General features: G+C 36.5%; 1 protein-coding gene across 2 annotated transcripts in view; it reads right to left on the bottom strand.

Annotated features, from left to right (window-relative positions):
• The window catches only part of rbks (ribokinase), a 54,733-nt gene that overhangs the window by 11,729 nt on the left and 29,861 nt on the right, over window positions 1–13,143 (bottom strand). For both annotated transcript variants that reach the window (XM_084743189.1, XM_084743190.1), the window contains exon 8: window positions 1,450–1,638. In XM_084743189.1, the coding sequence (XP_084599315.1) occupies window positions 1,450–1,638 (189 nt within the window). The remainder of the gene's footprint in view (window positions 1–1,449; window positions 1,639–13,143) is intronic.

Raw genomic sequence — 13,143 nt, 5'->3', positions numbered from 1 at the left:
GTTCTTGAAATGCCAAAGTGACCGGGGATAAAACAAGCTGCTGTGCAGCTCCTTTGCAGTGTGTCTGAAAACACAATCATCACTCACTTTTTACTGCCTTTCTTCTTTGCTTTGGTCTGATGTGGTTTTCATGTAAAACTACAACTGTACTTACTGACTATGCTGCATGATAAACAACAGTTGGAAATTATAACACAATAAAAGTACTTAGGGGAACTATTCAGTAGAAGAATCCATTACACAAACAATTAAAAGACTTTAATCAAACCAAAGAGGTGATTAACACCTCTGAGCGATGACGTATTTGCCTAGTAGAACACATGCCCCACAAAGGGCTCACAGACAGGAAACGCAAACATCAAGCTGAGGTTCCTGTGACGACAACAAGCCACAGAGGCCGGTGTGAAATGAGTCAAAGCAACGCTGGCCTCTTTAAAAGATTAGAATCAGGGAGGGGGAAACAGCCGCTGGTCACCACATCCCCGATGATCTTACAGCGTTCCACTTGAGCAACAGGCAGATCACTAGAGCTCAGAGGAGAGAGAGTTCAGCCGAGCGTGATTAACCGGCAGATAAAAGTTACGTGTGACGATACTTTGTTATGGAACAGAGGATTTCCTGTAAAAAAATACTCTGTTCCTGTGTTGTTGCTGTAAAAGACAGCTTTTAAAGAAATTCCTATTAGTGTCTAAACCATGAGAAGTGGGCTGGTTAAAGCAATTTTCCATTTAAAATGTTTTCCTTTTTACTAATATGGTGAGTGCCATCAACTCCTTCTCAGAGATAAGTTACAATTAAAATGGAAAATACATCAGCAGCCACAGTTGTTAGTTGTAAAAACTTTAAAATTACAATTAATAACTAATATTTCATAATTATATATTTTAATTAATGAATATAAAATAGTAAAAATTCTTATAACATGTGTGTGTGTGTGTGTGTGTGTGTGTGTGTGTGTGTGTGCGTGTGTGTGTGTGTGTTTTAGTTTGGCCCATATGCTAACGTGGAGGGGGCAGGCTTCATGACCTATACTGCAACCAGCCACCATGGGGAGATCAAGTTGCTTCGGCCTCACTTTTGCGGAACTGTCATGTTGTCCATCTTTACGTGCGTCAATGGTCTGGACTCTGGACGTGTTGGACCGACCAATCAACTTAGATATCTCCGAGGCTAATGCTGCAAGCACGGCTAGACGTGCTACACATTCTCTGGTTCAACCTTTTGAATGTCATGACTTGCTCCTAATTTACATTAGATTGAATATCTTTGGGCTTTGGGATGTCAGTGGGAACAAACAAGCAGAAGACTAAGATATCACTTCGGCCCTCTGGGAGACTGTGATGGTTTTTTTTCACTATTGTCTGACATTTCATGGACTATTATAATGAAGTGAACAACTGAAAAATTATGACCAGATTACACATAACACAATATGTGTGTCATGCTTACCGTAGTGTCCACTGCTGTCACCGTAGTAGTCGGAACGTGCTTTGAGGTGGAGTCCTGTGCCTTGAGCACCACACAGCCTTGGGGTCCTAAAGTGATGATGACTGACCCGCAGCCTCGCCTCAGCAGCTCCTGAGCGGCCTGGTGTGCTTCCTCCACGTTAGCCGCTGAGCAACCAGTCAGCAGCTCAGCCTGTACGGAGACACAGTGACAGACGAGCAGAGGTAAGACACTGCAGACATACAGCACAGTACTGTATAATCATATATGTAACACACTCTTTTATTTAAGCATTCATCTCATTTAGCATAAGATGGTAATGGGACACTATTTCTTCTAAACCAGTATTTTTTCTTTTCTAGGTCAGAGTCAAGTTAATCAGAGGTTAGGAATTAAAATTAAAGATAGGGCAAAACCATCACTGGTGTGGGATACTGGGAGGATAAATAAAGAACTGCATTATGGAAATTCCCCAAAGCAAAAACCCAGTACCAGGGACTGTGTGCAACAAGATATCAATCCTTCAGGTTTTGCCTTGTAAAAAAATCATTTGTCTCTCTAATGAACACAGTTAAGTACATGACAACCATTTAATATGTGCCTAATTAGCTGTGTTTTACAAGGCCTTTTTCTACCTTACTATAGTTTACTGTTTTGTATTAACAGTTTTGGCATGAGTCAGCTCTTAATTATACGCTGACCGTGGTCAGACAGACTCATAAAACGCGTTCAGTCTGTTGAGGATTTGCTGGATCCGTCAGCAGTCTGCGGGCCAAACGTTTTCAAAGGGTAGATCCTCTGACTGCGCCGCTTCATCTGGCTCCAGAATGACTAAACAGTGACAGAGCAGGACTCCACAGCTGATGTTTGAGCAACTTCAAGGAGAACTGTGAACCACAGCAGGTCACCCCACAGCACTGGAAGTGGCACTATCCATACAGACGAGCCATGACATTTTTCTCTGGTTTTTAAAGGCAGCTGAGAGAAATTCAAGAAATATATGTGATTTTCAATTTATATAACACCAATCCTTGTAAAATTAAATTCTAGGGATGTAACAATCTATAAAATATTGCAATGTTTCAATAAAAATTACGATATTTACCCTGATGCTACATGGTTAATTCTATTTTATTATTTTTATTCATAAATTTATTTTATATATAAAATGACTTCTTTTGACTGCTCTATTGTTTTTGTTTTGCAATCGATGCATTCATTGCCAAAGAAAATTCATGCCAACGTTTTGCACATGCTGAGGTCATGTCTGCATACTTTTATTTTATTAAAGAAGGAAAGCAGGAGAACTTTAAGTTAAGAGGAAAAAATATTTATATAAACAAAAAATGCTGTACACATCAGATTCATTATTTAATAATGGCCATTTTAAAGCTGTTCTTTTTCTTAAATATCACAATCATCTACATACTATCACATACTGTGTCAAAAATCATATATATTTTTTGTTTTAAGGCAAGACACTACGAGGTGAATAAAGCAAAATAAATACATAAATAAATAAATAATTAGGAGATATCACCATGAAACTTCTGCAGCAGATTTTTTGCATTAAGATAATTATTTTTTGTATTACAAGTGTTCTGAAATGTACTGTTTAAATATTCAAATGAGACATTATTGAATTAAATATGCAGCAATTTGCATAGATTTCCAGAAGTGAAATCTGAATACTGAATAAAGCCAGATTAAAAATCGTTTACTTTGTGAAACTTGTTTAATTTTTTTTGACATGTCAAATGTTTTTACAGAGGGAATTTTAAGTATTTCTTTTTATCACTCTACTGTCATAGCCATAAAAATGTATTATTTTAGTGTGGCTACAATTAATAATTATTTTCTCAATCAATCGATTCATATTTGTTTGTTTTAAAAGGTCAGAAAATGGATAAAAATCTGAAAAATCAGTGTTTCTCAAAGTCTGAGATGACGTCCTGTTTTTCTCAAAACTCAGATACTGAGTCTCTCAGAGGAGTAAAGAAACCAGAAAATATTCACAAAAGATTTTTAAAATAGTTGGCAATTAATTTAATAATCAATTAATTGTTGCAGCTCTAAATTTTAGCATTGTGTTTTGGAATAAAATGTTACATCAATCAGTCTGTGAATGATATGTGAACAAACCCATCAGTAAAAAAAAAAAAACTTCAGATTATAGAGAGGAATGAAACAAGAAAGTCTGGTATTTGTAAGTGCTGCTGATGTGGAGACGTCTGTCTCAGAGAAAAAGAAAAAACTGATCTGGGGAAAACAACCTTTAAAAATATGCACTGTAAAATACATGAATGTGTATTTTGTACATTCATTTTCCACTGGTGTGAAAGAGGACATGGTATGGAAGCAAAATAGCCACAAATCTCAAAACTGACCTTAAATATTTTCACTACTCGTCAATTTTTACTGACTGAAAATCTTAAATTAACTTGCTAAATTCTTCTGTTTAAACAAAGAATGTTGCATTCCTCAAAATACAGACACCTCAAATTAACACAAATTTCAGTGCTTACTACTATGAAACATTTGACTGCAAGCATTTCTCTTCATTTCTCTTGTCTATAGCATTATAACATAATTGCTAATGACTTCTCCAGTACTGCTGTGCATTTCAAGTACTGAGATATTCTATTTGATATGCAAAAAGAAAAAAAAAACATGCTGCAATTATTTTGACATATACTGAGGTTGTAGTATGAGTCTGAATTATATTTTTTATTCTATTTTCCATTAAAACAAAAATACAAACATGATGATAAGATTTTTGCTGGCATCTGTACCAGACAGGCATGCTGCCTTGCTTCTGGACAATATGATTTATAGGCCAGTGATTTGGATATTGTACTTGGACATACTGCAGTTTCGATAACATTTTGATTAATTGTTCAGAACTACTGTTTAAATATTATTATGCACTGAGTGTCTGCTAGAGTAGTGGCCATTGTGGCACATGCTTTTCAGCAAGATTATTACAATGAAGTTATAAACGACTGAAATATTTTATTTGAAGTGTATCAATGATTAAAATTCAGTGATAAATATATACTACGTTGTTATAAACTGAAGGACTCACTGTGTCTGGTATTGCCTACATTGATTCACATGTTTTATTCTGTGTGCTGTGGGAGCTTTTGAGACAAAGAAATAGTAAAATACTGTAAGGTATTACTGCTCCTATCTCACCATTTGGGTTTTCTCTCTCCCTCTCCCTCCTCTGAATCCTTACACACCTCCACATACAGACTGATAGACGCAGCCCTAGACATGCACTCAATATATGATGGAACATCTATTTTTACTCCTGGTAATGTGATAAATTTTGCAAGATCCTCCAGTGGTTCATTGCGAACTCGCATGGATGTTGACTGTACACTCATGTTTTCTTTTTACTCACTTGTCTTCTCTGTTTAGTCACTTTATTGCAATAATAAAAAAGGATTATACTCAAGCATAAGAAATAAATGACTTCGTATGAATCAAATAATAAATGACTCATTAGTTATGTTACTTTCAGATATGGTACGATAATGTGAATCATATTGTGATTATTTTGACAGATATTGCAATAACAAGCTAATTCAGGATTAGCAGGAATCACCTTGTTTGCATCACAATTTTCATTTTCACTGAAAAAAACTATTAAAATCAAGATGATGTGATATTTGTTGAGGTTTGTAACAAACAAACTTTTTTTTTTTTTTTTTTACATCTAGAGAACAAAATGTACAGGCCAGAGCATCTCTGCAGCACTACACTTCTTTAGTATAATGCTGTTTGTCACACAATCTTCCTTTATCAAAAACATGGATCCCTGGGATTTGGATATTGCATTTTAATAATATCTTGATAAATACTTCAGCCCTACTGTCAAACTGTTACCATGTACTGAGTGTGTGTTAGAGCAGTGTAAACTGTGGTTCAACACTTGTACGCTTTTGACGTGTGCATTACTGTGTTTGAGATGATGACAGTAAACTTACAAGTGGCTGAAATATTTAAGGTTTGGTGTCTAGAAAATAAAAAAAACAGTTACTGTTTGACATAATTATTTGATTATGACAATCTTATTTTAAACGGAACAATGATTAAAATTCAGTGATAATCATATACAATGTTGTGATACACTGATAAACTCACTGTGTCAGGAACTGCCAAAATTGATTCAGATATTTTATTTTGTGTGCTGTGGGACATTTTAGAGGCAAATTGGGAATATATCATTTCGTGTTAAGTTTTGCAATGTGAAACTTGTAAGCCAAAGAAATAGAAAATATAATGTATTATTTCTCCCATCTGACGCTTTCCGTTTCTCTCTCCCTCTCCCTCCTCTGAATCCTTACACACCTCCACATACAGACTGATAGACGCAGCCCTAGACATGCACTCAATATATGATGGAACATCTATTTTTACTCCTGGTAATGTGATAAATTTTGTGTGTGTGTGTGTGTGTGTGTGTGTGTGTGTGTCTCCAGTAGTTCACTGCAAACTTGCTTGGACTCTGATGGTACATTGTGTTTCCTTGTTACTCACTTGTCTTCTCTCTTCAGTCTTTCACATAAATATTACGGCCACAACTAGTGATTATTTTGATCGTCAATTAATCTGTTGATTTTTTTTTTGATTAATTGATCATTAATTGATTAGTGGTTTGGTCTGTAGAATGTCAGTAATTCAAGAAAAATGTCCAAAGTTGTCCTAAAGTGTCTTCTTAAGTTCAAAATCAGAGAAATTGGTCATTTTTTTTGTACACCGCATTGTACTATTATACTTTAACTTAACTTGTACAGTAATTTGAAAAGTGTACTATATTTTGGAACATTTAATAAAATTCAGTAAAGGGAGAAGCCGTCCATTTCATGATTTTCTATTCATGTCAATTACATGGTCATCTGCACAAGAAATAAAGAAACATGGAAAAGAATAAGTTCTACTAATAATCCTCTTCAATTTGACCCAGACAGTGATCATGATAAGAGGTCTCCACTGCATAAAAGATTATTATTTAACTTAATTATTATTATTACTTAATATTGCTTAGTAAAAATCAAATAATAAATAACTCATTAATTATGTTACCCACTTTGATCAACTTTTATTCTGTCTTAACTGAGAGGGAAAGTCTTTTTATGCCTTTGAAAGGATCACAAAACCACATGTGGAAAAATCAAAGTGTTTAAAAAACCCTATAAAGTAACAAATAGTGATTCTCATGAACTATAAAAAGTCTTTAAGGGTGGACTTTCCCTTTAATTTCCTGCAGCAATTACAGCTCTATAATCACCTTGCTCTAAAAATAGCAGCGGCAGGGAAAACATACACAACACGCATCTTGTTACTTTATGTTGTTGCCACGCTGCGCGAGATCCCTCTCAGATCTGCGGGTCCATTTTGGCACGTGAGGTCCTCAGGTGGACATCAAAGATAATTCCCCTCACTATAAAGCACTTGAGCGTAGTATGTGGGCTGAGGATCAAAGAGGGCCTGCACTTTGTCATCCTTAAGCCCCCCCCTCACCCTCCCTTACCCCTCAACCTGAGCATGGTACAGTGAGACCACACACACACACACACACACACACACACACACACACACACACACACACACACACACACAGAGTACAGAATGTGTGCCTGCTATAACCCTTCATGACAGAGGGTCAAGGCCCGGCCCAGGCGAGCACTGAATAGGGGTGTGAGGATCCAATCCCCCCCTCGCTTTTGTGATCTGTCAAAATGAACAATGACCTTGGACAGTTCAAAAATAAACCGCAGAGTGTATCGGTGCTTTCAGAGCCCGCAGCCACCCCGGTGCTGTCGGATGCCAAGAGAGAAAAAGAGCCGTTTTGTTAGTCATCAGCTTCACACCAGGGCAGGGAATCAATCTACCTCCCTCTGTGTACAAGAATATGAGAAAGTTGAATTATGTCTCTCTTGCTGTCTGTGTGTGCATGTGTGTGTGCTTATTACACACACACACACACACACACACTGAGCACCTATTTTATAAAGCATATGCAGTATAAAGATGTTGACATGGTGGGTGTTTTTGCAAGAATGTATACGTTTAGGCATACCGCCAAAGGGTAGAAATAATGTGCTGTTATTACAGTAATTTTGCGTATTTATATTTTTGACAGGGACTTTTTTCAGTGGTTAGGTTTGAAATTCAACTGTTTTTTTTTTATTCCATTTTCTCAAATAAAAAGGAAAAAATCTCTTCTTCCTGACAGGATGTCTAACTCTTCCTGCAAAGGGGTGACTTTATCTTATATCACTATATCTACAGGATTAGTATGTCTTGTCCATTTGCATACATTTACTGATTATGAATTTTGTCACGTCTTAATTAGATTTATATGATACATTACTGGAGTAGGAATATGTGCACAGTAATCTAATTTTTCTAATGATTTGTGCTGATCTGCTCTTAAAAAAAATACAACCCTTGAATGGACAGGACACTCTCTCATCAGAAATTTCACTAAAACAATAAAAGATTTAAAAAACCCAAACGTACAGATCCAAAGGAAATTGGACAACAATAACATAGAACATAATTATATTACAAATATGATTCTATAAATGTCACAGAATAAAATAGCTGTTCACTATCAAGAATAAGATTTAAGCAACTGTAAGCTGTAATTTTTTACGTATGGAAACTGAAGATATCAAAACGAAACTTTTTGTGAAGCAAAAGTCAAAACCTACCTCTTACAAATATATAGAATTATTTTGTGATTGTGTTCTGAATAAGCTGTAACGTTTTGTGCCTCTGCCTGGTGTCTTTGCATTAGTTGCTGAGGCTCATAGAGACAGTAGTATTCAGTGCCAGTCATCTAAGGCTGCAACTAACTATTATTTTCATTACAGCTGAATCTGTCGATCATTTTGAGTCATCGATTAATTGTTTGTCCTCTAAAATGTCAGAGAATGGTGAAAAAAACTGTTGATTACTGTTTACCAAATCACAAGATGATTGATTTGTCCACAACCCAAAAGATATTCAGTTGAGAAGAAAAGAAACCAGAAAATATTCAGATTTGAGAAACTGAAAGCAGAGAATTTGGATATTTTTCCTCAACCAATTACTCAAAACGATTCATTTATTATCAACATAGCTGGCAATTACCTACCAGTTAATCAACTAATCACTGTAGCTCTAAACTCACCAAAAAGTATGTTCATAAATTTGAATATTATACTGATAGTGTTATTACGTATCCAGGAGGCCCCCATGTTAAGGAACACTGATATTACTGTTATAAGTAACTGTAAAATGAATGCTTACAATGATTAATAAAAAACTAAATAAAATTTCAGCTTAAAAAACATTTTATAAGTTTGTTCATAAGAAGAGGAAGTCTTTCCAAAACATCAAGTCACAATGTTTTGTTAAAGTACAAATAATCCAGGGCATGAATCATGGCTACATTATTATAGAGACCAACACAGTTATTCAGCAAACCACCAGACTCCCACAGGGTCCAACAATCAAACACAGACCAACACTGTAACCTGCTTCAGTCAAGACATTTGTGCTGCAACACCAGACTCACTTCTGACGCCTGTCAAATATCACAGTAATGAAAAGAGAATGAAACGATGCACTCAAGAACTCACTGGGCATAAAAATAAATGCCACTTCAAAAATCAGTAAACAAGAATGAATACAAGTTCTTTTTTGCTTGTAATAAGTAAAAAATTGCAACAAGTGAAAAAACAACAACAACAAAACAAATCATGTCATTGTAATCATGTAGCCAATAACAGACCTTCTTCACAGCAGCCATTTTGACATGACATGGTAGGGTAAACACAGGTGTTAGCAATGATACTAATTACACTTCTGTTCTACTAAGTGAAATGTTGGCTAACTGGAAACACTCTGATACACTTCATTGACCTTCATTAGTATCATTGGTAACACCTGTGTTGATCCTGCTATTTCATATCAGTAGATATTTATTTTTGACATTATATTTTGTGATTATCATGGAAGAAATGCTACCGCTTTTGTCCACAGTGGCCTCAAAAATCAGTAAAATACTTAAGTTGCTTGTAGTAGCTTTAAGCTGTTCTTAAAGGTAGAGTTCACCTAAAAATGAAAATTCGGTCATCAAACTCAAGTCGACTGAAAGTCAGGTTTAGTTCTTTAGTGCACAGATCACAGCTGGAGTTTCACAGGAAAACAGTGTTGCAGAATCTCCCAAACTATTTCAGTGAATGGTGACCAGTTTTCACAAAACAACTGGAAAAAAAAACATAAAAAGCCTCCATACTGCTTGTCTGGTGTAATCCAAGTCTCCTAAAGCCCCAACATGCTGTTCACTTGTGTGCACACCGTCACGCCACATACACCCAGTTCAGGTGGTGTGTACAGGCACGTGGCTTCAAGCTAAGGATCTACAGTGAAGATTTAGGCTAAAAATATGGTGGAAATTATTTTGAAACTCAAGTTCAAGTCACCTTGGCATGTTGGGCCTTTAAGAGACTTGGATTACACCAGATGAGCAGTATAGAGCCATTTTATGTTTTTTCTGTTGTTTTTTCTTTTTTTACGTTTGAAGACCATCCACTTCAATTGTTTGAGAGATTCTGTAACGTTGTTTTCTTATGAAAATCCAGCAGTGTTTTTTCGACTAAAAAATGAAACCTGATCTTCAATCAGCCTGAAGGTGAGATAATGACTGAATTTCCATTTTTGAGTGAACCATCCCTTTAACATAAAACAATTTGCACTGTTTTGTGTTGTCCTCTTCCACTTTTTGCATTGTATTAAGTCCAAAATGCCTGTTAACTAATCAGCTTTTACTTTGAATACATTTTACAACTTGTATTAAATCAGATTTGTTTTTAATCTTACTTCACCTTTACTTGTCCCTGGGTGGGATGTTTTAGCGTTCTTTCCACCCATGCATACTGCATAATATATAACATGAGTGTACCTCTATGACCTGACACTCTTAAAAAAAGAGAGAAGACATGTTGCGCTTTCGTCAACTCTCCCTTTCATGTCCCCACACCTGGCTACAGCTCCTCTCCGCCCCGCATCACCACATCAAATAGAGGCTCCCAGGCAAACTCACATCCACTTTATCCCCGAGGGGGCGGCTGACTCAGCCAGAGTGCACATCTGCCTTGTTGTTTTTACTACGATTCCCATCTATCCCTGCCCCCCGTCGCTCATCTGTCATCACCTGACAGTCAAGACACAAGGTTGCATGACACTAGTTTTTACCGTAAAAAGGGTGGAGGGATACTTATTCATACCAGAGGGTTTACATGTATCGCTGGAGGCTACAATGGGGTTATTGATGTGTCGGCGGGGGTCATGACCCAGGAGCTATGGGTGGATCACTTTGAAAAGGTGTGTGTATGTGTGGGCGCTCATAACATCTCAAACCTCTGATCTTTTCCATTCACTGAGATGAGGAGGGAAATATTTCTACCTGTACACGACTCAGAGCTGCACAACAAGTCTCTGGATACATTTAAACTGCAGCTGATATTAACTCTAACAATCATGACTTAACTGACCGTTCGCCTGGACGAAGGTGGTGTCTTTTTTTTCTACCCTTTCCAACACCAAATACACAGAGTCAAGAGTGTAATGAGTGGATTAAACAGTGTGTTTCTCAGCTCTAAACATTAGCATGCCCTGCTAACTAGTCTGCTACCTACAATTTTGAAATATCTAATTGCAATCATTTTGAGTAATATTGCAATTGAGGGATTGATCGTTTTTACGTCATTATTTTAATTTTAATTGGAAAACATCAGCAACATTAAAGGGACAGGCAACGATGAGCTGTTTTCAGGCCTCACAAAGCCAAGCAAAGTCACTTCAGTTAGCTTATTTTCTGTTTAAAGATGAAGTGAGAACGATCACACGCTTGTTTCACAAAGATTGCAGCATTTCAGTAAGAGTGCACTCATTCTCCCCCCTTCATCAGATTTGCATAAAACTCAGTGTGTACGTTCAGGACACAGCACAGTATGCCTCCAATGAGTTTAATCAGGGTTTTTAAAAGGCATCTTGAATTATAAGCAAATATGTTTTAGGTCACGCCCACTTGCACCTATCAATAGCAAGCCCCCTCCATGGGACAAAAAGTGAAGCGAGTATTTAAACTTACCACGTTTCCTTCATCTCTGATGGTCACTTCATGATTTATTACAGAACATATACGACAGCTTTATCCTTTAAACCAATCTCAGTGGTCTTGGGTGGTGCTAAGCAGTATGCAGCGATGGTGACCCTGCAAAATAGTGTCGGGGAACTTGTTTTGGTAGAATATTTGCATGTGCTGAAGCAAGTCCTGACATTAAAATGGCTAAATCACCGCAACAAAAAAAGGTAAGAGCTAGCCAGCTAGCTTGTTCATACCATACTATCTATCTTGCCATTTTCAGCATGTGGGTTGGCAGGCTGGAGGCTGTTGCTTCTTAAGCGAGAGGGACTTTGAAACGCAGATAGCAGATATCACGGATACTGCCTGAAACAATCGCCCAATGGCAGAATGTGGCCACAGTCTGAAGAGTCGAACTACATACATAGTTACAGCTGACTACAATCATTCTCGAGAAGTGGGACATGACTGTATTTTGAGGCTTGCTGGATTTTTACTCCTCATTTATCCTTGGAAAATATACTTTAAAAGTCACAAACAAACTCTTGCCTATTAAAACTTGTAACGAGCCAACCTCCAAGTGATTAATTGTTTTAATTAAATGACATTAAATGTCTTTTTTTTTTACTTTCACAGCATAGTCGCAGTGAGAAGTGATTTTATTTTTTGTAATTGCTAAGAGTTCCCTTGCCACTAATGAAAATACAGAGTTGACATGTTATGGTTGAGAAACATCTGACAGCAATATTATTTCATGAATTTGTGAAATAATTGTTGTTTGTTTGAGCTGTATTTCCGCCCTTTTTAAAGCAGGAAGTGAGACAGGGGAGTTTAGGACAGAGTTGACAGAAATCTGGGACACAACTTTGAAGGGCAAACATTCTTATAAAAAATCTATTTTAAAACAAAGTTGATTATAATAGCACATTTTAATACCTATATTCCTATCAATATTTTATATCCATTATCTATCTATATTTATATGTTATCAGTAGGTATTGTTATTTTTAGATTTGAACACATTCTTTTAGCTGTTTTACATTGTGAATTCTTGTCTGGGACAAGGCTGTATTCTTCCACAGTTTAAGTTTATAAAGTTAAGAAATTTCAAAAATGAAAGCAGGCCAAAACATTTCATAAAATACAATATGTTTAAATCCTTTAAGAATAAAGAGAAGAGTGTTGGTATGAAATTTTTGAAAGTGTTTTTGGTAGGACATGATTTGTCTGGATTCTCATGACTGGGTAGCGACTTGTCATTTCAGAAAGCAAAATTGATGATCGCTGGCTAAAACTGCAACGCTTGCTTTTGTGTACCTCTGTGTGTGAAATTGAGAACACACTGTTTCAAAAAAATACCACAAACTTTGATGGTAAATCTGCCCACGATATCAATGTAAACTTCACATGTGCAGCGTGAGAGCCAAAAACTGGTCAACCCACAGTTTTGCTATGAAGGACTGGTTTCAGTTTTCTTTTTGCTCCTTTGTTATTATGAGTGTCTGCATGTGTGAGAAAGGCAGATTACTGTGTGAGGAAGCATAAACTCT

Source organism: Lutjanus erythropterus, chromosome 18 (assembly GCF_056507025.1).
Source record: "Lutjanus erythropterus isolate fLutEry1 chromosome 18, fLutEry1.hap2, whole genome shotgun sequence".
Taxonomy (NCBI): domain Eukaryota; kingdom Metazoa; phylum Chordata; class Actinopteri; order Lutjaniformes; family Lutjanidae; genus Lutjanus; species Lutjanus erythropterus.
The sequence above is the reverse complement of the archived record's forward strand: the minus strand, read 5'-3'. Positions and strand labels throughout refer to the sequence as shown.